Below are 20,513 nucleotides of genomic sequence, written 5' to 3' on the forward strand. Positions count from 1 at the left end.
AAATAATGTTAAGTAAAATGCCTGCTTGGTTAAATAATATATAAAATATATAATCTTTTATGAAATTATATTCAATGACAATGGAATAAAACAAATGATTGGAATACACTTTTTATTATATTGTGAATTGTGTAATTTATTAAATTTCCGCAAACTAAAAATACTGTGTGTGTGTGTGTGTGTGTGTGTGTGTGTGTGTTTAAATTTAATATTTAATTTTCTAAAGATTTGTTCTACTTAACTGTTCTACATATTTCATCATATTTTAACAAAACGTCTTCATTCCTTTCATCCTTCATTCAGACTAAAAAAACTTGCGGCCGCCACTTAATACGTCTGTGAAGGAACTCAGACTGTAACTATGTTCTGCACACACAGTAAAAAGCATTGCATTTATTACACATGTGCACCAAACAGAAAGCCCTGTTCCAAAATAGATCAGTACGAATAAGTGTACCGTTACACTCCTAATATTTATGCTTCATTTATTTATTTACTGGGGAAAAATGGTTACCAGAATGCTAAAAAATCTTCCACACATGCATGTTTAACCTCTGACCTCCAAGTTAACCTACTCTTGCTGTTCACGGCTTCTCTTAAGTGTCTTGTCTCTGTTCTCTTTGCTAATCCTGCACTGCCTCAGGTGGGAAAGTGGAATCCTTTACATGTAAGTATGTGCAGAAATAGTGCATCAAATCAAATGCACTGTTATGATTTAAGAAATATTAATTAATAAAAAAATATATATATCTTAAGTCTTAATGATGCATTGTACCAAAAATTCTTTTCAAATTATAGTTGCAATAGTTCCTCATTTATGATTTCATAATATTTAAAAATAAATTATATTAAAAACATTTCTCTGTTATCTGCTTAACTAATGCAATTAAATTTCCAAAGTTCTAGTTCAGTGAAACTTGTAGCACAATGAGAAACAATCAACAGCTGAATACAGCTATTCAGGGACCTCTAATGTGAGACGAAGCTGGTCCTTTTTTTTTATGTATGTTTTCTCATGTATGACATGGCCCTAATTTGGGCATCTCTGTTTTAAATTGTTATAAGATACATGTTAAAAACTGTCCAGACACGTTTTCTACTTGTAATGTAGATCATTACTATAAGAAGGCCCAATCTTACACACCTTGGCACAATCATGTATTGTTTAAAAAAGTGATTGAATACTCACTAGACCATTTATTAGGAACATTTTCAAACTTGCATATATTCTACTTCCTAGTAGAATAGCTGGACTTGTTTGGACTGACTGAAAGGCTGTCCAGAATGTTAACTCAATCACTCTCAACAATCATGAAGAGCAGATTGTTAAAGCATCTCAGAACACTTGAAATGTTGAGATGAATGAGTTACAACAGCAGAAGTTTAGAGTATGAAGGTTTTGTCAGCCAACCACTAGAATTTGAGGCTCCATCGTGTTCAGGTTCATCAACACTCCTCGGTTGAAGATGTAAGAATCTCCAACTTCAGGCGATAGGTCACTAGATGATCGGTGTGAACATAACCCGAAGCTCTTGAGCTGTAGCTGCATAATTTGATGAATGTGCAGATGCAGAGATGTAACTAATAAAGTGGTTAGTGAGGATTTAATCACTGTATGTAATGCATCTATTCCTAATGATTCTAACAGGGTACCCATTTCACATAGGATAGCAAGTAAGATTTTTTTTTTACAAAAACGTAGCCGAGAGCATTGTGTCTAATGCTGCGTCTCTTTCGCAGGTGTCAAAGGATGACCGCAGCGACATTGAGTCTAGTTCTGACGAGGAGGAAATGGCACCATCTGCTCACAAGCACCACACTAACGGGACCAATGGGTGTCATGGCACAAACGGTTTCCTGTCATCCCTGTGCCATGACGAACACTAAGCGTTGTCGCGTGGTTTCTGCCTGCTGCAGCCTGCTCATTAGTCTGTACAGTACTCATGCGTGTCAAAGCAACAACGTCACCCATCCAGTACTGGAAGACCGTAATGCAGAATAATGTGAATGCAGCTGCATTTCAGTACGATTCAGTCCAATGATTTTGTTCTTGTTGCTTGTACCCGTTTTACTTTTCTGATATTCGGACCATTTCTAGGCACATGGTCGAATGTCATATCAACGCTCCATCCTCCATCTGTAGCTCACTGTTAATTTGAACAAACGAACGCATCACTCGTATCACGCTAGCATGCTGCTGTGGTCATGTAGTTTGGTGTCCGTGGGAGCGGCCGTTTTCTTGAGGTAACATCTATGTATTTATTTATTTTTTTATATCTATATATAGGTTGCAAAATTGTGGTTGAGACTTGATTTTCTATTTCTTCAAGTAATTTGCTGTCAGTGTTTTTGAGATGGCGCACTATTTAAAGTTCGGTCACTGTTTCAGGATTCAGCAAGGCAACAGCTTTTACGTGCACAAGACGTTTCGCTTGAAATCGTTTTATCGCAGATGAGGTAACCGCTGAAATCTGAAATGCTCACCTGTAAAATGGATGGCGTGCGTCACACAACCGAGCGACGCCACTCGCTGTATTTGCACTAGTGAACTGTAAAAATGGGAATTCTAAAACTGTATTATGTGCACACGTGTTTGGATTGAACTTCTGCCATATTGTCCTTCACTTTAAATCACATATGGACCTGTACTTAAAACAGTGGACAGACTCTTTTTTTTCTTTTTTTTTCTTTTCGTGCGTGTTTGTGATTTTTACATTGTGTTTAAAGAATTGTAAAACAACTATCAATGCATTATTGGATTGATTTTAAGGAACCGAATGATATTGCCTTTTTGTCCTTGATTATAATGTGAAATCTGGGTCTGTGTTTACATGGACCATGTAATGTGTTATATACTGTAGGTAGTAGCCACAAGTGCATGACACAGTATTAATCTCAAATTCTGTGAATCAGGATATATGTAATCATTAGGCATAAAAATTTACCCTTTCAAATGTGATCTATAGCGTCTGAAGGTTAAGACACCTTACACGTGGATGGGGTACACAATCACATGTACACATATGCACGTCGCCAAATGCGTGAACACCATACAGTGATATTATGTTTCTGCTTCTTCAGCTTTTGAATGATATCTTCTCATTGTCCCATTGTCCTGTTCTTGGTATAATGTAACACTTATTTCTTTACTGAGCTAAGTGGATGACTCATTAAAATGCCTTTGAAATCAGGGTTAAAAAAAAACTCTTTGCTTTTCTTCAGTGAGCAAGCTGTGGAGAAGAGAGGAAGCTAATTATCTCTTGCTAAGCTAATTGTCGCTGTGTGCGTGCTGAATTCTGGGCTTTAAACTAAATGTCAGGGGTAAAAAAAAAAAAAAAACTGTTTTTGCTTTTTGCCTTTAAGAGGGAGATAAATAAACATGTTGCCAGGCATTTAAAATAAACACGGCAGACATTTTTTGTTGTTTCAGATCAGTATTCTATAAAGCTACGCAGTGGCATTAAAAAGTTTCGAAACTCTGTTTACAATAAAGTTCTTAATTTATCTATGTTTACACACTATCACCTTCAAAATAGTCCCCTTGCACAGCAATACAGCTCTCCCGGCATTCCCGCCACTTCTGGAATGTATCCTGGAAATCTTCTTTTCGAAGCGTGTCAAGCAGCTTCTGCTATCAAAACGTGACCTTTGAGACGGATCGTCATCTTCAAGGAGCCAAATCTGGCGACTAGGGTGGGTGCCAAAGTGGGATCATAATGATCAGATTGGTAAGAAACTCACGTGTGAGGAGAGCTCGATGAGGATGTGCACATGGTCAGAACAGCAGATGTGGTCAGAATAGCAGATGTGGTAATGCATGTGGTCAGAATAGCAGACGTGGTAACACGTGGTCATAATATCACCAGCTGTACAGCTCCAGATGTACACAGGACGATTTCTTTTGGATCACTGACTTATGAAGGTCGGTGCTTCCTGTAACTCTGCGTGCTGCCTTGTGCTGCCATCTGTTGGTGTGTTACAATACTAGTCTCAAATCTTAATGATGATAACTATATATAATTATATATAATATGTATGTGTATGGCCATCATCCCAGAAGGAAGCCTCTTCTGAAGCAGTTTGCTGAAGACAACCTGTCTAAGAACATGAATTACTGGAACCATATCCTGTGGTCTGATAAGACTAAGATAAACTTGTTTGGTTCAGATGGTTTCCAAAATGTGTGGTGACACTGAGGTGAACCAAGAAAATTGTGTCTTGCCTTCAGTCAGACTGCAGAGAACAGCAGTTTTCCAACATGATAACAATCCCAAACACATCGCCAAGATGACAACTGCCTTGCTGAGGAAGATGAAGGTGATTAAGTGGCCAAGTATGTCTCCAGACATGAACACTGTTGAGCACCTGTGGGGCATCCTCAAGTGAAAGGTAAAGAAGCGCCATGCGTCTAACATCAGCAGCTCTGTGATGTCATTATGGAGGAGTAAAAGAGGATCCAACAACCTGTGCAGCTCAGGTGAATTCCATGCTCAGGAGGAGTAAGGCAATGTGAGATAACAATGGTGCTCATACAAAATATTGTCACTTTGGACACAGATTTAACATGTTCACTTAGGGTGAACTTACGTTTGTTACCAGTTATTTAGACTATAATGGCTGTATGTTGAGTTTTTTTTAAAGGAGAGTAAATCTACACTGCTATACAAGCTGCACATTGACTACTCTAATTAATCACCATGTTTCATTTCTATAGTACTGTCCCTTGACAAAATATACTAAAATGGTTGCTGGAATGTCAGGGGTGTACTCACTTTTGTAAGCCTCTGTGTGTGTGTGTGTCTTACAAAAGTGAGTACACCCCTGACATTCAGCAATCATTTTAGTATATTTTGTATTATATACATATATGTGTGTGTGTGTGTGTGTGTGTGTGTGTACCGTTACACCACCAATATATATATATATATATATAGAGAGAGAGAGAGAGAGAGAGAGAGAGAGAGAGAGAGAGAGTTTGAAATTTGCACTGAACAATATGAGTGAATTATTTCTGACTGATTACTTATTAAATCTGACTTTAAATGTACATTGTAAACTTATTTTCAGGATATTTCTCTCCTTTTTTAAAGAGCAAACATTTTGAGAAAAGGAGTGAATGTTGCACCATTATCGTCTGTATGCTATATGTGACTGAATGAATGAAACCTCTCAGGTGGAGTAGTTGTGTATTGGGTAAGGCCATCCAGGTGATTTCCTCACACGTGCTTTGAGGGAGGAAAAATGGTCAAAGTGCAAACTGAACAGCCAGCCAGTGTGAAGATGAAGGAGCCGCTGAGCACCTGTGCCGTGAGTGGTCTTAACTGTTTTTAATTACAAACACAACATAGGAAAAAAACAATAATCATCCATTTTAATTGTTTTGAATGTTATTATCTATCTAAACCTTTCTGTGTGTAAAGTCATGTCACATGTTACAGTACAACCTGCTCTACCAAGACCTCAAGACATTCTCAAAACATGGAGAATATTTCTGCAAAGAACTTGTAACTGTATTCCAGCAAAGGTAATAGTCTATTTAGGTACTTTGACTCCCCTGGGTGATTTCTTTATTCCTTTATATTTGCAATAAAAGCTTGATCTTTTGAAGAATTTGGTCATAAAGTACAAAGTGATATGAAAATTTCTCCCTTAAGAGACAGTCTTGCACCCTGTAGTCGTGGATTGAATTTTAATTACAGCTGTGGTTATTCTTTTACCCGCTGCCTGAGTTGGTGTCCTTGAAGGAGAGCGTTTATATCTTAAAACCTTTAGTGTTCATCCTGCAGTGTTAAATAATTACAATAATAATAATAATGGAGGTGATCTCTAGTTAGTGTTGTACATTTATTTAATAAACTGCATCAAGTGAAGTTACATGTTGCTGTATCAGGATGCTTGCAGACATGCAGAACAGAGGTACGTATCAGTATCACCTTGCTCTGTATGCTTTCAGGGGTCACTCACTAACTGTGTAGTTCTAATAAATATTTGCTCAATGCTGCAAGTTAAGCACGGACAGATAAGTGTGCTTTTATAAATACAGATCCGAGCTCGAGATCAGCTATGCTAAAAGGCTGCAGAAACTTGCTGGAAAGCTCATCAGTGCCTCCAAAACAATGACTAGCAAGTGAGTGTGCGCTTATTCATCACAATCTTGCTCAAGAGAATCTAATACTTGGAGGATTTTAGGATTTTGGATTTTGAATTAAAAAAAAATTGCTCTCTTCTAAGCTCAACTTACAATGCTTGGTCTCTTGTATCGAATGAGATGTTCTCAACAGCAGATGCACACAGGTGAGATGTAACAGAATTAAATGTAATGAAAAGTTTCTGGGTTTATACACATCTCATGCTAGACTATGTTTTCTTTCCAGAACACTAGGGCAAAGTCTTCAACAGGATGCTGTTGTGGAAATTCGTCAAGTGCTGGATGAACACACCAAGAGGAAGAGACCAGTGTGTGACGTCCCCCCCCTCCACACACACACACACACACACACACACACACACACACACACACACACACACACACACTACCTTTACAGAAAACTTGCAAAACATTTTCATATGTAAGACTATTATCTAATTACATGCGAAAAATAAGACCACTTGTCCTACATGTGGGGAAAAACTGTATAGGAAACACCTAGACATTATATGGACAAAATACTTGTGGACGTCTGACCATAACATTCATTTATTTCCCACCTCTAGAACTAAACCTTTAGTCCAGAGTCATTCTATATAATTGTGTGCCTCCAAGTTTGTGTAAAGCACATGTCTGGAGGGGACATGGAATTGTTTCATCCAATGTAGTGTTTGGGAAATTGTGGACAATTCCCACTTGAGGCTCATGCAACTTTTCTATAAGGGCACCTCTGTTTATCAAACATTATACATATCTAGATAAATGTTGCCACCTGATTTAGCATTGCATTGTGTCAGAAATGTCTGTTATTTATTTGTGTGCAGCTGGAAAATGGCATTGAAAAATCAAGAAAACTTGTGTTGACCAACTGGAATGAACAGCTCAAGGTAAGATAATGTATAAAGATATTTTCAGTTCTTTTATAATATAAAAAAAAACAAACAGCTTCTCTGAGACCTACAATTGGGCACAGCACTGGACGTAAGGCAACGCTTGAAATAAAAGCAGCCTTACGTACACTCTAATACATGTAATGTAATAATGTTATATATAAACCTTGCCTTGTTTGGCAGAAAAGCTGTTACTGCATATAGAACGCTTTTTCATCTTCAATACTACAATTTTATGAAGCCTTCAATTAGTTTATATGTTTTCTTGACAGCCAGATGCTAGTAGGTTTTAAGCAGAATATATGGTTCTTCCTGCAGGCAAAGAAAAAGTTAAACAGTTTAAGCAGAGAGCATGAAGCACTTTTCAGCTTTGTGGAAAAGAACAAACACATCTGCACAGAGAAAGAGAAACAGAAGGTATTTTTTGTATTGTTGTAGTTCTGGAATTCTTACAATGCCATTTCAAGTATTGGGACACCTAAACTTTCCAGCCATATGTAGCTCTTCTGCAATCTGTTACCACCATGTTTCAGACACACACTTGTATAGGATGTCTTTGGATGTAGTAGCATTTATATTTTGCGGTCACTTGAAATAGGAGACACAAACCTGTTCCATCATGAAAATGCCCCTGTGACTATAGTCCCCATTTGCTGTTACAAAAACCATCACTCTTCTGGCAAGATGCCTCACTAGATTTTGCCGTGTGGTTGTGGGTGTGATTTGTGATTTGTACTCATTCACCCACAATGGTGTTTGTAAAGTCAGGTACTGATTTGTGGTGAGGATGCGTGGGGTGCCATCAGCATTCCAATTTATCCCAAAGGTGTTGAGTTTAGAGATCTTCCACTTATCTTATATAAACTATATATAATGGAGTTGGCTTTGTTTGAGTCTCATAGTCCAAGTGAAGAGAAACGTGAATGCTACCACATCCAAAGGCATAATGTACAATTGTTTGTCTCCATCTTTGTGGTAACAGTTTGAGGAAGAACCACAAATGGCTGGAAAAGTCTGGTGTCCCAATACTTTTGTAGATATTGTGTACCTGTAATCATCACCATGGAATTCAGTCATGGGTCTACAATGTTCTTAGAACCTTAGAACCCTATATTTATTTTATGTCCCTATATTTTATGTCCCTATATATTTTTTCAATTTCCTTAATATTAATTTTATATGTTTGTAAATATTAGAAAAAAAAGGTCATTGGTTTAACCAGATTATTAAGCAGAGAGTATATGACATATATTTGCTTGTGTCCAGATGCTTAACAGATTGAGTAAATCAGCAGAGCTTCAAGTAAAAGTTGACGAGGACTACTTCAATATGAATATGGACAGCTGCAGGATTAGACTGAAGTGGGAGAACACGCTTAAAAGCTGCTATCAGGTCTTTGCTTATTCATCAGTTATTTGGAGAGAACTGTTCAATGGCCGGTGCAGATTATTTGATTGACATAAAATCATTAATTGCAGATTGTTCAAGAAATTGAGAAGCAAAGGATAGAGACTCTGAGCAACACTGTGAATAAGTACAACCTCCACCTGTGCAGCTACAACCAAACGCTTCTCCACGTGAGTCAGTGTAAATGCTCTAATACAAACCCTATTTCTGATTAATAATGACAGTGTAATATTTCACCATTTGTAAAATGAGGAGTGCAAATGTAATCCTAAAGACTTATCCAAGGACTCTTCCCTATTTACTGTCTGCGCATAGTATATCATTTTCAGCACTTTGTATATGTTTAACTTTAGAGTACATGGTTGTAGAAGTGTAATGAGTTATAATCTCACTTTCCAGTGTCACACGAAAGAGGAACGGTTTCCTTTTGAATCTGGTTTCTCTCCAGGTTTTGTCCTTGTCACTGTCACCTCTGGCTTGTTCATTAATGATCGAAACTTAAATCCAGTTCATGCAAAGTAACTACGCAAATAAATCTAATTGGATTAAACACCCTTGAATTTAAAGTGTAATGTTTTACTAATATTTAAATATTATTCGTTTTGCAAAATGATTAGAAAAACAGATCTCATACTGGAATGTAAATGAAATAAAAAAATTATCCCTTTATAAATTCTTGTATACTAAGTGAATGTAATGCATAGAAGTGGTGATCTCTAGAGTCAGGAACAGATCGAGGAGGCTGTCGGGAGAGTGAACGTGGAGGAAGACATTCAAACTCTAGTGGAAAACACCTGCGTTGCGGCAGACGATAACAAGGCCGAATTCCTCATCGTTGATTACTTTGTGAGAAATGTCACTCCTAATATGCATATCCATACTTCATGTACGGAATATTGTAGTAAATCATTGCAGGTTGAAATAACTGTTATGGAACTGTGAGTGTGGTCTATTATTCAGTAATATATTGCGGACTGTGTGTATTGGCATTGCAGGAGGAAGATGGAAAGACAGTAATGGAAAAAGAAAGACGGAGAGAAGCATTGAAGGTGAAACTTCAGCGATTACAGGAATGCATTCTCAAAACCAGGAAAGACATAGAAGGTACTTAAAGAAAAAAAAAATTCACTAGGAAATAAAGATTAAATGGGAAACATATAAACATAAGCATTGTTTCAAATGTTCTCAAATATTAGATATTAAAGTTGTACTATCTGTTTGATCAATGTATTTCACTGATATATCTCAGGGCTGGAGACAATGGCAGGTCTAGACACTAAAGATATCTCACAGACGAGTATAAAAAACATGGAGGATAAAGAGCAGCTGCTTGATGAGGTATTATGGGAATAATGCTCTGTGTGTGATGTTCATGTTAAACAACATAGCTTGTGGCAGTTGGCATTGTGTTTGTGATTGTAGTCCAATCTAAAACTGGACCTTTTGGAGGCCACATACTGTAAACTGAACCAATCGATGATGGACTTAGAGGGGAAACTGAAACCTTTCCATCGTTTCAACGACAGCGTCACAAAATTCAAAGAGAAGGTAATATGATGATTTGATGTCTTACATATGTGTTTCATCTACAAGCATTAGTATTTAATATGTATTTAAGGCTATCTTACATTCATTTTTTTCAAACAGGAAGTTGAGCACAGCATAGCGAAACTGCCACGTTCGGTTCACATCAAAAAGGCGTCATTCAGAGCATGTCAATCTTTGAGGACTTCAGTGGTTCTTAAGGCTCTGGCAAAAATGGCACCGACTGTCAGGACTCTGGTTCCTCTATAGATGCCAGAGGTGGATCAGCAATGCACACGCACAAGCGCAAGTTTGAGTTCAACAGAGCATCATCAAGGTCTCAGGAGGAAGCCAGGAAATGTAAGGATCTCCTGCTGCTTTATGACAGCTTCTGTTGTTCAAATGACCTATTTTCCTACATATTTGGATCATATATAGAAGTATAGTTTTTTATTTGTTTTACCAAAAGTAGATGCTTTATTTCCTCTTGCTGTTATTAAAAAATATTTCCTTTATGCCATTACACCACTTCATTTATTGTTCCATATTGCCAATAAATGATATAAACTAATATTATTTAAAATGTCAGAGATTTGAATATGGAATGTTTACATGGTGATCCCTTCCTCCAGGTGCTGAGGTCTGCAGTGTAGGTAAATGTAAGGCTTTATATGACTTCTCCTCAGAAAAAAAGGACGAGTTAAACATGAAAGAAGGTAAACCTACAGTTACTAAAGACATACGCTTCATTGTAGGTTGAGTGTATAAGATTTCTGGGCAAAAACAAATGGACCAAGTTCTAAATAAGCTTCTTGCAGAGAGCATTTAGTTTTTACCATTTTTATAGAAAATATAAAAAATTAATATAAAAGATTTGAAATTAAAACCTTTACCGCAACACACATTTATTCACGACGTCCTTTCTTTACTCAGATACAAAAAAATATTTTAATCAGTAAACATCTGTAAACAACTGGTGCGCCAAGTCTCAAATCAAGCACCAAAATCCGCCATGGTGCACACATCCGGCAAATAAATCCGTCCGTGTGGAAACATTAGATTACATATTTGGTGATCTGTTACTTCAGACAGCTCATCAAAGCCTTGATAACACAAATTACAGCCAGAGATCTAGTGTTTATCTAGTTCTTTCTTTTTCCTGACCAATGATTCGTTTTTGCAGCCGTTCAAACGTAATCTTTTCATATGTGGATTAGGCATTTTTTTTTACCCAGGAGTGCATATACCAGTATGTTATATACGTTAATAATACATTTGTAATAATACTAATTCAATTCAATTACTAGTAAATCAGTAGTAATACTATTTTTTTTCCCAATTTTAAATTTAAGGAGATCTTCTCAACATCCTACGGAAAGACAACAGCGGGTGGTGGTATGGAGAGCTGAACGGGAAGAGGGGTCATTTTCCTTATAATTACGTCGAAGAGCTGCCTGTTTTGAAAATGGCAAAGTCTTCTGATGCATAAATCAAATTAAAAGAGGGTTTCATTATTAATCAGGGTATTTGATGGTATAATCTTGCAATGAGTAATGTTTAAAGTGTATGGTTTATTCGTCTTTGTGGTTCATGTTCCTTTGATATAGTGCTGTATGATACAATGCACATTCAGGTCGAGAGCTTTGGTACATCAAACATAACACAATGTAAAAATAAGACCTCGTTGCCTGCAGTGTGGATGTTTAGTGCCAGGCTGTTTTGAATGCTTCCAAAATTGCTGGTTCCTGGAATTATCACATGCAAGAGTCGCTAGGTTTTTTACCGAAAGGTGTGAAAAATAATCAGTGAGCAGCAGTTCTGTAGGTGGAAACACCTTGCTGCTGAGGGTTGAATGAGCAGACTGGTACAAGCTAAAAGGAAGTATACAGTAACTCCGATACTCCAGCAGCCTGTCTGATCAGATTTTCCCCTGTTCGGATGTTTAATGTAAATGTTCACTGAAGTCATTGACTTTTAGTGTCAATGAAAAAAATGTGATTTTATTAACTGCACCACTTCCACATGATTGGATAATTACATGAATGTGCAGGTGTGTGTCTGAGGTCTGGAAACCCTGTTGGATGTAATTGTGACTGAATGTTTAAAAAGTCCAAATGTTTTTTTTTTATCTGTATTTAAAAAAAAAACATGAATATCCTTTCAGAACAACCTCAAAGCTCATTATACTGTTTACTGACTTTGACTGCTGTCCAAAATAAATAAAATAACTACTACTATTAATAAAAACTACATCATATTATTCACTAATACAATATTACTAAATAAAATGCCTTTTTAGGTACAGGTTCCCATTAATTGCACAAAATGTGGACAAAATGTACTGTTTTTTTAAGTTCCCACTTACACTTATGAGACATTTTCTGAGATTATTTAATTTAGGAATAACTGAATATTTAATTTTATATTTGCAAACTAAGCTAGATCATAGTGGGATTGCTAAACAATGACATTATATCTAGTGCATTTTTAATCAGTTATTTGTTTATTTTCTGTGCGCTATGCTTACAAAAATGAATGACAAAAACGTCAGAACTGTTTTGCTTTGCGTAATTCACTCTCACCAATTCAGCCCCCCCCATATATATAATAAATAAAATAAAGACCATTATGACCCAATTTTTTTTTTTTTACATTTTATTAGGTAAAACAACTTATATACAAGTAGAACAATAAGAATATTGAAGTACAATACAAATAAAAGAAGCACGTACTGGCTACCGTGGAGTCTTCCATAAAAGTTGAACTGCATTTAAACATCTTAAGAGTTAAAAATGTCAGGGACTGGGTTTATCAAATAATATCCGTATGTAGTCAGGCAGTCTTTGTACTAGTGTATAGTGCCACAAACTCTTTCCTGACATTAGCCAGAAAGGCAGAGAGGTTGTTGGTCTCCTGCAGTCGACGCTCCAGATGGTCCATCTGCACCAGGGGAGGATCACATGAGACAACTGAAAGGAGACAAAAAATAATAATAATCGATGTAATAAATCCTGTTTCGCGTTGCATTCAGACTTCGGCTTTTATTCAGAGTTAAAACTAATTCAAAATGACAGTTCATACAATGAACTCAATCAATGGGCAGAATGTGGTCCATCATATCCTTTAAATAACATTTCTTCAGGAAGCCTCCAAAATGGTTCACCTTTTCTTGGCTCCTAAAAGACCAGTTTTTGTGCTTTTTGCACATGTGGAATTAGTATTAGGGCTGAAACGATTCCTCGAGTAACATGAGTAATTCGAATACAAAAAAAAAAATTAAGGCAAAAATCATTGATGCTTCGTTTAGTCCAGTGAACTACACACGGTGCAGTGTGTTTCCCCACGGACCATTATTACCAACACACCACCCGCTAAACTCTGGAGCGCTCTGGACAGGTAACAAAAAAAGACACTGCAGAATGAAAAAATGGAGGAACAGGGTCAAAACAGCGAAGGGCGAGGAGAAGATTCATATGGAAACCTGTTTCTGCCACATTAAATATAAACGTTTGCCTAAATCCAAGTTTTTTTTCTCATAACGATTCCGAATTTATTTCTGGCAATTCCGATTACATACATTACATACAACAGCTTCAAACTTCAGGCCGACAACATGGTTACCGGTGGATGCACCAACCATGGTGTTTACAAGAAATAAAGTTGCAATCGAAAAAAATACAGTCAAAATTGAGAAAAAAAAAAAAATCAGAATTATGAGAAATAAAGTTGGAATTAGGCAAACTTTTTTTTTAAGTGCCAGAAACGAGATTACATAGCATTTTTTTTTTAAAGAGTAATCTAAAATAGATTTTTATATTGATGATTTTTTTAATATACAGTAAAACCCCATTGTACGAGCATAATTCGTTCTTGAAAATTGCTCGTGTGTCCATTTGCTCGTATGTTCGAATTGATTTTCCCCATAGGAATGAATGTAAAAGTGATTTAATCCGTTCCAAGACCTCATCCCATCGCTTATTTCTGCACTTAAAAAGTATTTGTAGCCTATTTTTAAAAACAAATACACAGCAAATGACCGTAATGTAAACATAATTTAACACTTACTCATGTGGTAGTGGTTGATTGCGAGGGTGAGACGCGCACCACGCTCATAACCTTCTCGGTTTCCATGGTAATTCTATTTACTTTTATTTTCACAGCACCATCACTGATTTTATTGGTAGAAATTTTTCAAGATTTCTAGTGAAATAAAAATATAACACTAAAAAAAGTTTTTGCTGCACTGAACAACAATACAGTAATACGTCATCAACTAAGCGACTGATGCGACCCTCCGCCGAAAACGGGGAGCCGACAGTGTGGGTTGGCTCGTGCCTTCGACATTTGCTCGTGAAACAGGGTTAAATTTTTCGAGTAAGGTCGCTCGTTTGCTCGTACTATAGGTTGCTCGTACAACAAGGTTTTACTGTATTTGTATTTTGATGTAATATTGCAATTAAATGCACTAAATGCGTTTAGTTTTACAGATATTTCTGTGCACAATTTCAGCAATAAAATGTAAATTTTTCTAAAAAGGTAAATTACTTTTAAAGAACAAAAACCCATCTTATTTTCTCTTGTATATTTTGTATTGCTCTGTAATAAAGAAAAGCACTTCTTATCCGATTACTCGATTAATCAATGGAATAATTGGTAGAATATTAGATTACTAAAATATTCAATAGCTGCAGCCCTACTTCACACACTACCAAGGCTACTGAAATAAAGCTTTACAAGTAACTAAATGAAGCAGATGGAATCTTTTAGACAATATATACAATATTAGCTGAAAGTGTCCACTAGGGGCATAAGAGTACACCGAAATTTGTCGGTACAGGGCTTTCGGTTAGTTTACCGAATGCAATCCTCTTTACGTGCGGAACAGAGTTACAATCTGAGATTCCCTCAGGAACGTATTAAGTGGTAGACTGCAAGTTTGTTTAGTCTCTGCCTCGCATTTTGAGCACATTTTTAAAATTGTTATTAAACTTAAAAACATACAAAAAGGCCAGGGGTATAAAAGAAATAAACTAGAGTTAGCGCAGTGTCACTGTGGATACTCACTCCGTACCGACAATCAGATTTGTTTTGCGCATGCATGAAAACGCTAGCGTTGGCTATGGATTCTTTAGTGCTTTATGTCTAGCTTCAAGAATTTCTCTTAAAAGGAGAACATTCAGGGAATTCTGCATATCCAGGAAGTGAATGATTGACGTATGGAAGGCATTTTTCAAAGATGTTTGTTAAAGTATGCTAAAATAAGTAGAACAGTTAAAAAGATCATATCTTTAGTTAAATTCAAAACACACACACACACACACACACACAAATCTGTATTACCCACAACAAATCTAAACTATTTAATTACATTTTTTAATTTATTTAATTTTATTAAATCAATGAAATTTGTGCCAATTTGATTATTTACTTAATGTAATCAATATAATAAGTATTGAATTTATTTGATTAATTACATTTTATTTTTTATATAAATTCTAATATAGTTTAAATTATTATTTTACCAAGCTGGTATTTTATTTACAGTTGTTTTAAAATGTAAACTGTTGATCACAAATAATAATAATAATAATAAACTGAGTTGTTAAAAAAACGACAAATATTTTGCATTTCCTCCCGTAACCGTGTCACGTAAAAACCGAGTTACGTACCAAACTGTTACATTTTGTAATGTCCACTGATTCACACTTAAATAGCAGACCATCTGGGTATCTTTTAGCTATTTATTCATAATGCTATGATTTAGGCTACATTTTTATTCTGATCTCAGGCACTATTTAGGACAGACATTAGGACAGCTGGGATGCAGCATATGCTTTCGTGATTTCTAGTAATGTAACTGCAGTGACTTACTTTGGTAAACTCCATCCTCGTTTATCCTTAATAGAAAAGTGTAGGCACTTTGGGGACTCTTGTGGTTGATGTTTCTGAAGATGAACTGCAACTTCTCACCTTCACACACGCATGCATAAAGTGGAAATTTTAGCATCTTTATACAGTCAGTAATTATGAGTGTCATCCAGGTGAAACAAATATTCATATCCATTAGGAAGAAATTTAGAAACTTCAAGAAAAAACAAAAAACCCCACCCTGAATTTTTCTGATCTCGAGGCTTAGATGTTCCTGGAAGATCTCTTTAATTTTGTTCAGGTTCTTTAGCCGGTCCTTGTTGGCCTTGTTTTGGGAGTGAATCACTTCATGTGAAATGGAAAACAAACGCAAAAAACATTAATTGAGTAACTGATTAACACTGACCAAAGACTGTAACACAGATATTTATGTTGATATTGATGTTTGTGTTTTATACATTCTCTGTTCTTGGCCTGCTCTTGCTTCAGCTTCTCAATCTTCTCTATTAGGAGTTCTTTATGGCTTTCTTTGTCCTCGATCGACCCGACGATTTCTGGCCGCTCTCCGTTTCGCTCCATCATGATGGACTTCTGACGTTTTAGCTCTTCAAACGGAAAATTACGGTTCCTCAGTTTCATTCATTTCTCTTAAAACAGATTACATATTAAAACACAAATACTGAAAAGAGAACGTACCTTCTGTATAAGCGTGTATGGTCTCAAACATGGTCTCATCTTCCCGGCATTTTTTTGCACAGGTATCTGTAGAATAAGATTCATGTGATTAACTGTCACTATAACCTCAGAATTTGTACAGTTCCAGTGTTGCAGTGTGGCTGAAAGTCCAGGTGTCTCATAATGGATGCTTCAGCTAGCTTGCATTATTACATTGAAAAGACGGTTCGAGCACATTATCCAGACTTATTAAAGCTACAATTACTGCTTATTACATCCTGCACTGCTTACTATATCCAATGTCCAATCTTTTCCACAAAGGGCCAGTGTAGGTGAAGGTTTTCATTTCTACTAAGCCACACCAGAATCCACCTTCCACATCAGATCTTCATTTTCAAAGGTGTGGCCCTTGGAATGAAAACCTGCACCCATACCGGCCCTTCAGGGAAAAGATCAGACACCCCTGGTTTAGAGCTTTAAATGGTTTTGAGGTGTCACACAAACCTGATGGCACTTTAGCTAATGGAAGATGATTTTCTCATATCACCTCTAAACCTGGGAATAATGTCCGAGAGAACGGTTGTATGGGAAGTGGTAGTTCAATGGTTAAAAACGTTTTACAAGGTTGCAAGGTAAAAATCCAATCATCAATCAATCACCATCATACAGCTGCTGGTCCCCTAAACAAGACCCTAAATCAGTTAAGAGAAATCAATGTAGGTCGCTCTGGATAAGCACGTCTGCCAAATGCCATAAATGTAAGTTTATCTATAGCAATGTCATCTTGCCTATTCATGTTTTTCATATAGTCTTCCTGCATCTTGTAACCTACCTACAGGAGATAACAATGACGTGTACTATGTAATTCGTCTAGATCTAATTCTGTTCCTTTGTTTATCTCGAAAACAGAAGGAACAGTGTCTGATCCCTGAAGCCTCTTAGATGCCTCTGTAGGAATTAGGGCTCCAAGAACACCACTGTGTTTTGTATGGTTTTGAGACAGTTGCACTGATTAAAAGACAGGACGTGGAGCTGGAGGTGGCAGAGCTGAAGATGATGCGATTTAAACTGGGAAAGACGAGGATGAAGGATTTAAAGTGAGTTTTTAAAAGGACTGCACAGGTACGACGTTTTTGAGACACGGTGACGGAGGCAAAGGAGGGACATGGGGTATATCGGTAGAAGAATTTTGAGGATGGAGCGCCAAGGAGGAGGTTTATAGATGGGGTGAAGGAAGAGACGCGGATGAAGAAGACAGAGTGATATGGAAATAGATGATCAGCTGTGGCGACCCCTAAGGAGAGCAGCCAAACGAAGAAAAACATTATTTATATTGTATTTAAAGAGGTCATTATACATGCTTAGTTGTAAATAACAAAAAATACAATAGTTGTTTATCATGATCTTTTTATTTTTTTTTATTTATTTGATCTAATTTGATAAAAAAAAAAAAAAAAAGCCACCAAGCCACCATGTATGTGTTTTAGTAAAGCCAACAAAAGACCCCAGTGGAGCTTTAATGTTTATTAGTCTCAAAAAAAACCTCCTGAAAACTCTAGAAAACTTTTTTTTCCCCTAGAGTTTCTTCAAAACTCTTATTTCTTCTATTAGTGTTTTGACCATAAGATCACTGTATCATCTCACAACACCCTCCAAACATCCAACAGCCATTTACTTGGGCTAAGATCTACTGACTGTGAAAGTCAAAGCATTCAGTGTCCTGTGGATGAAGACAGGATCTGTCCTGTTCTGAGGAGAGACCACTCTCGTCACATGATCATAGAAATGATAAGGAAAGAATGAAATGTGATCAGACTGTATTGATTTGTAGTGAAGAGGAATCAGAGCACACACGCCCCTGCAGCATGACAGACTACACCACCACCAGGTGTGTGTAGGTATGTGTAAATGTTTGTGTGTGAATGTTAAGAGTTTTCTCACCCAGGACAGACTTCATGTACTGTTTATGCGCTTGGCAGAACTCCACTGTAGCCTCGTTCAGCACTTCACCCATCGCCTGGGAGAGCAGTTTAATCCTGATCTCCTCCAGCTTGCTGCTGAACTTTTCCCCGACTTCAAGATCTTTGATCGAAGCCATTTCCACCCTGAGCGGAGAGAAATACAACGGTTGTATCAGCTACAAGATTTCTTCAGCTCTCATAAATCGACTTTTCCCTCAGACTCAAATTCCGACAAGCCCCGCCCCCTGTGCTGGGATTGGTTTGTTGTTCATACAAGCGAACAACACGACGAATGTTTAGTCTCAGCGTGAATCCTTAGCCAATCAGAACGCGCAGGTGACACTAGCAGCCAATCAGAGCGAAGAGTGGGACTTGCCTGCAAAAATAAACTCCTAACGGCAAAACTAGAACGCTAAATTAGCTAGAGCGTCCAGATTACACATTATAGCTCGAATAGTTTTAACTAATGGCAGTACAGCTTATATAACTACACACACGGTAGATACAGTTTTAAATCCAACACAAAGATGTGAAAAATGTCAAATTTCCTGCCTGTATAAAGGCGAGTCGATATGACCGCTTCCGAGTTCAAAAAGACGCGCCCGGAATTCAACCAGGAAGTGACGTCATGTTCCGTACTAGGAAGACACAATTGGAAAACGTAAAATAAAATGTATTTATTTTGTGTTCTAATAAAAAAATGTTATATTAATAATTATTTTATTGTGAAAGATTTAGTTAAAAATATATAACCTATAAAATGAATTTAAATTACACATGATACATGATATTTGATATTCAGCCATTTTGTCTACAACACATCTAATGTTTTACAAAATCTAATAAAATAACCTTCAGAAATTGTCATTACTGTAAAAGCTTTATTTATTTTTCTACAATACACTGTAAGTGATGTATGTAGATGCTGGTACTGAGCTGTATACAGCAGAAACAACGAACCGACACACTGCTGCCACCTACAGGAGATACTTTGCCATGACAGGGAATAAAAAACTACTTTATTGACGGGAGCTGGTTGTATGTTGTGTACTAATTATATCTGTCTAGAACTTATTATTTATAAAATAAATTGCACAAAATGACATAGAAGTAGTGTGCATGAATGCGGTATATCTTACACTGAAACTCCTGTAATACTCACTATGTGCTTCTCAGAGATTGTTCTCAGAGTTCAGAGTAATTTAAGTCCGTTTCCTCTTAACTCCGAAACGAAATTAAATTACTCTGAACTCTGAGAACAATACATTAAAATAAATCTGTAAAAGTGCTACTTTTATTTGTATACTCTTCTTCTTCTTCTTCTTCTTCTACTACTTCTTCTTTCGGCTTCTCCCATTAGAAGTCGCCACACCAGATCATCCGTCTCCATACCCCCTGTCCTCTACCACTGCCTCTTTCAACCCAACTACCTGCATGTCTTCACTCACCACATCCATAAACCTCCTCCTCGGTCTTCCTCTTTTCCTCCTCCCTGGTGGCTCCGTTCTTAGCATTCTTCTACTGATATACCCCATGTCCCTCCTCTGAACATGTCCAAACCATCTCAATCTCACCTCCCTCACCTTGTCTCCAAAACGTCCTACATGCGCTGTCCCTCTAATAAACTAATTTCTAATCCTGTCCATCCTCGTCACTCCCAACAAAAACCTCAACATCTTCAGCTCTGCTACCTCCAGCTCCATCTCCTGTCTTTTTCTCAATGCCACTGTCTCTAAACCATACAACATTGCAGGTCTCAACACAGTCCTATAAACTTTCCCTTTCATTCTTGCAGATACACTTCTATCACAAATCACTCCTGTCACTCTTCTCTACCCACTCCACCCTGCCTGCACTCTTTTCTTCACTTCTCTAACACACTCTCTATTACTTTGCACTGTTGACCCCGAGCACCTGAACTCCTCCACCTTCACCACCTCTTCTCCCTGCAACTGCACCACTCCACTGCCCTCCCTCTCATTCACACACATATACTTTGTCTTACTCCTACTGACTTTCATTCACCTTCTCTCCAGCACA

At 37.1% G+C, this 20,513-nt stretch overlaps 3 protein-coding genes across 5 annotated transcripts in view; 2 read left to right on the forward strand and 1 right to left on the reverse strand.

Annotated features, from left to right (window-relative positions):
• The window catches only part of cers6 (ceramide synthase 6), a 36,537-nt gene extending 33,058 nt beyond the window's left edge, over nt 1-3,479 (forward strand). Inside the window, exons 10-11 of one of the 2 annotated variants that reach the window (XM_046845570.1) lie at nt 644-667; nt 1,741-3,479. In XM_046845570.1, coding sequence (XP_046701526.1) covers nt 644-667; nt 1,741-1,887 — 171 coding nt within the window. In that variant the 3' untranslated portion in view covers nt 1,888-3,479. The remainder of the gene's footprint in view (nt 1-643; nt 668-1,740) is intronic. The other variant, XM_046845571.1, reaches the window with a different exon arrangement.
• Nucleotides 3,480-5,147: 1,668 nt separating this feature from the next.
• nostrin (nitric oxide synthase trafficking) lies at nt 5,148-12,210 on the forward strand. Its single transcript, XM_046841346.1, is given in 17 exon segments — nt 5,148-5,307; nt 5,439-5,524; nt 6,044-6,127; nt 6,232-6,294; nt 6,375-6,456; nt 6,973-7,035; nt 7,357-7,455; nt 8,305-8,430; nt 8,517-8,615; nt 9,166-9,291; nt 9,441-9,549; nt 9,695-9,783; nt 9,868-9,993; nt 10,093-10,238; nt 10,241-10,329; nt 10,602-10,685; nt 11,322-12,210. Coding segments are annotated over 17 exon segments (1,674 nt in total). The 5' UTR covers nt 5,148-5,241; the 3' UTR covers nt 11,459-12,210.
• Nucleotides 12,211-12,606: 396 nt separating this feature from the next.
• Nucleotides 12,607-19,941, reverse strand: spc25 (SPC25 component of NDC80 kinetochore complex). Of its 2 annotated transcripts, none has more exons than XM_046845308.1 (7): nt 19,922-19,941; nt 18,454-18,617; nt 16,534-16,599; nt 16,296-16,442; nt 16,078-16,182; nt 15,841-15,939; nt 12,607-12,938 (listed from the first exon to the last, which is right to left on the reverse strand). In XM_046845308.1, exons 1-7 carry the CDS (start codon nt 19,924-19,926, stop codon nt 12,802-12,804), a joined length of 723 nt encoding a protein of 240 aa, XP_046701264.1. In that variant the 5' UTR covers nt 19,927-19,941; the 3' UTR covers nt 12,607-12,801. The 2 variants fall into 2 exon arrangements, with proteins under 2 accessions (XP_046701264.1, XP_046701265.1); XM_046845309.1 differs by lacking the exon at nt 19,922-19,941 and adding an exon at nt 19,026-19,111.
• Nucleotides 19,942-20,513: the final 572 nt, after the last annotated feature.

This window comes from Silurus meridionalis, chromosome 3 (genome assembly GCF_014805685.1).
Source record: "Silurus meridionalis isolate SWU-2019-XX chromosome 3, ASM1480568v1, whole genome shotgun sequence".
In the NCBI taxonomy this organism is placed as follows: Eukaryota; Metazoa; Chordata; class Actinopteri; order Siluriformes; family Siluridae; genus Silurus; species Silurus meridionalis.